This window comes from Siphateles boraxobius, unplaced genomic scaffold (genome assembly GCF_051911475.1).
Source record: "Siphateles boraxobius isolate OS27281-9 unplaced genomic scaffold, OSU_SipBor_1 214, whole genome shotgun sequence".
In the NCBI taxonomy this organism is placed as follows: Eukaryota; Metazoa; Chordata; class Actinopteri; order Cypriniformes; family Leuciscidae; genus Siphateles; species Siphateles boraxobius.
The window spans coordinates 797,501-800,000 of NW_027508827.1; the positions used below are offsets into that span (position 1 = coordinate 797,501).

At 41.6% G+C, this 2,500-nt stretch overlaps 3 protein-coding genes across 3 annotated transcripts in view; all 3 read right to left on the reverse strand.

The window, feature by feature from the left end:
- The window catches only part of LOC143746231 (histone H2B-like), a 1,472-nt gene extending 1,032 nt beyond the window's left edge, over positions 1 to 440 (reverse strand). Inside the window, exon 1 of the mRNA XM_077237993.1 lies at positions 1 to 440. This exon is cut by the window's left edge and continues 1,032 nt beyond it. The gene's annotated coding sequence lies outside the window, so the exon portion shown is untranslated.
- Positions 1 to 828, reverse strand: part of LOC143746232 (histone H4) — a 1,860-nt gene extending 1,032 nt beyond the window's left edge. The window contains exon 1 of the mRNA XM_077237995.1: positions 1 to 828. This exon is cut by the window's left edge and continues 1,032 nt beyond it. Within this exon, the coding sequence (XP_077094110.1) occupies positions 517 to 828 (312 nt within the window). The 3' untranslated portion in view covers positions 1 to 516.
- A 1,539-nt stretch (positions 829 to 2,367) lies between these two features.
- Positions 2,368 to 2,500, reverse strand: part of LOC143746182 (histone H3-like) — a 500-nt gene continuing 367 nt past the window's right edge. Inside the window, exon 1 of the mRNA XM_077237944.1 lies at positions 2,368 to 2,500. This exon is cut by the window's right edge and continues 367 nt beyond it. Within this exon, the coding sequence (XP_077094059.1) occupies positions 2,433 to 2,500 (68 nt within the window). The 3' untranslated portion in view covers positions 2,368 to 2,432.

The following is a 2,500-nucleotide window of genomic DNA, read 5'->3' on the forward strand; positions in this document are numbered from 1 at the left end:
TGCTAATTTACAAGGAGACACGGAGTCCTTCTGATTGCCTGTTTTCATTGGCCGAACCTATAAGCTTGTGTTTGATTGGACAACTCAAAGCATCACGAGTGATCGAGGACCAATCACAGGTGGTTAAAAATAGCCCCGCCCCATGTTCGAGCAACGCAGTTTCCGGTTTCATTTTCCGCGTTTTATTTATAGATTTTAGTAATATTCTGACAAAATAAGCGGTTCTATTAAAATATGGTGCAGCATCCTTAAATAAAATCCACTTATAAACACACCTGAAGAAATTTTTAGAGAAAAGGGACCAATAACTGTCAGACTCCCTTTAAAAACAGCTTTTTCTCAGAACATAGATGAGGAAACAGTTGAATGGTTTTACCTACAGTGGCAAATAAAAAAACATTTGACTAATAATATACTTGTATGACTGACACTCCTAAAACATCGACTCTTTAAGTGAGCGAGTGTGTGGCTCTTAAAAGAGCCGTTGGGTTGGTCAGATTCTTCTGTTTCAGGCGTTTATCCCCCAAAGCCGTACAAGGTGCGTCCCTGTCGCTTCAGCGCGTACACGACATCCATGGCGGTGACGGTCTTTCTCTTGGCGTGCTCGGTGTAGGTGACGGCATCGCGGATCACGTTCTCCAGGAACACCTTCAACACCCCGCGGGTCTCCTCGTAGATCAGCCCGGAGATGCGCTTGACGCCGCCGCGGCGAGCAAGACGCCGAATGGCGGGTTTGGTGATTCCCTGGATGTTATCGCGCAGAACTTTACGGTGACGCTTCGCGCCTCCTTTTCCGAGCCCTTTCCCACCTTTGCCTCTTCCAGACATATTCACAAGATCGTTGAGGTAATATACTGAGAATGAAGAATTAATGATGAATGTTGAAAGGAGGCTTTTTATACTTCCTTACAGGACCTGACTGAAACCAGCACCGTCACATATGCGCACCCTTCCCCCAGATTATAGAGCGCGAAACATTTAACCGCCACTACGATCTGCAGGAGCCTTTCCCTTGTTTTATATAAAATATTGAATTAATCATTGTTTCTGATAATATAATATACAGCAGTACTGGTTAATAATGAACAGTGCTGTTCTACCAGCTCAGCAAAGAAGGACAAGACATCAAATCACAATATCGTTTATAGTAAAATTGTGAATAGTGACATATGTGATATTCTCTCTCTCTGTGTGTGTGTGTGTGTGTGTGTGTGTGTGTGTGTGTGTGTGTGTGTGTGTGTGTGTGTGTGTGTATGCCATATATTTGTTATACCAGGACACATAACTGACAAGAAAAGGTAAATCCTACATTACGGGGACAAAATATTCCCACAAAGATGGCAATATCTGAAATCCTTGTCCAGTTCAGATTCACTCTCACATGTTCACGCCTACAGGTCCTTCTCAAAAAATGCAGCTAGCTATCAGGAGATTTTGGAGCACTTCATGCTTCCATCTGCTGAAAAGCTTTATGGAGATGAAGATTTCATTTTTCGGCACGGCCTGGCACCTGCTCACAGTGCCAAAACCACTGGTAAATGGTTTACTGACCATGGTATTACTGTGCTCAATTGGCCTGCCAACTCTCCTGACCTGAACCCCATAGAGAATCTGTGGGATATTGTGAAGAGAAAGTTGAGAGACGCAAGACCCAACACTCTGGATGAGCTTAAGGCCGCTATCGAAGCATCCTGGGCCTCCATAACACCTCAGCAGTGCCACAGGCTGATTGCCTCCATGCCACGCCGCATTGCAGCAGTCATTTCTGCAAAAGGATTCCCGACCAAGTATTGAGTGCATAACTGAACATAATTATTTGAAGGTTGACTTTTTTTGTATTAAAAACACTTTTATTGGTCGGATGAAATATGCTAATTTTTTTAGATAGATTTTTTCAGCTGTTTGCCAAAATCATCAGTATTAAAACAATAAAAGACCTGAAATATTTCAGTTGGTGTGCAATGAATCTAAAATATATGAAAGTTTAATTTTTATCATTACATTATGGAAAATAATGAACTTTATCACAATATGCTATTTTTTTTTAGAAGGACCCGTATATTGTTTTTTTTAAAGTGATAATATACACTTACATAATGAAAACATTGGTAACATGCATTTTTTAGTTTAATGAAAATAGGCGCATTGAAATAATTTAACTTGTGTTAATCCCTGGCTATATAATCCAAATGCCAAACTAAGATTAAATGAAACAAGTCACCAATAATATGTTATAAGAAAGAGTATAATCGCATATGTTTTCCCCCGCATAATTGCCCAGATCATCTTATACTGAAATCAGATCCCACACGGCATTGGACCCTGCTGCTTTATTTTCAGTGTTAAAGTGGAAATTATCTCGTTTATAGTAAGTGATGTGGCTCTTAAAAGAGCCGTTGGGGTTTGAACGCGCGTGCACAGCAGCGGCGGGTTTAAGCGCGCTCTCCGCGGATGCGGCGCGCCAGCTGGATGTCCTTGGGCATGATGGTGACTCTCTTGG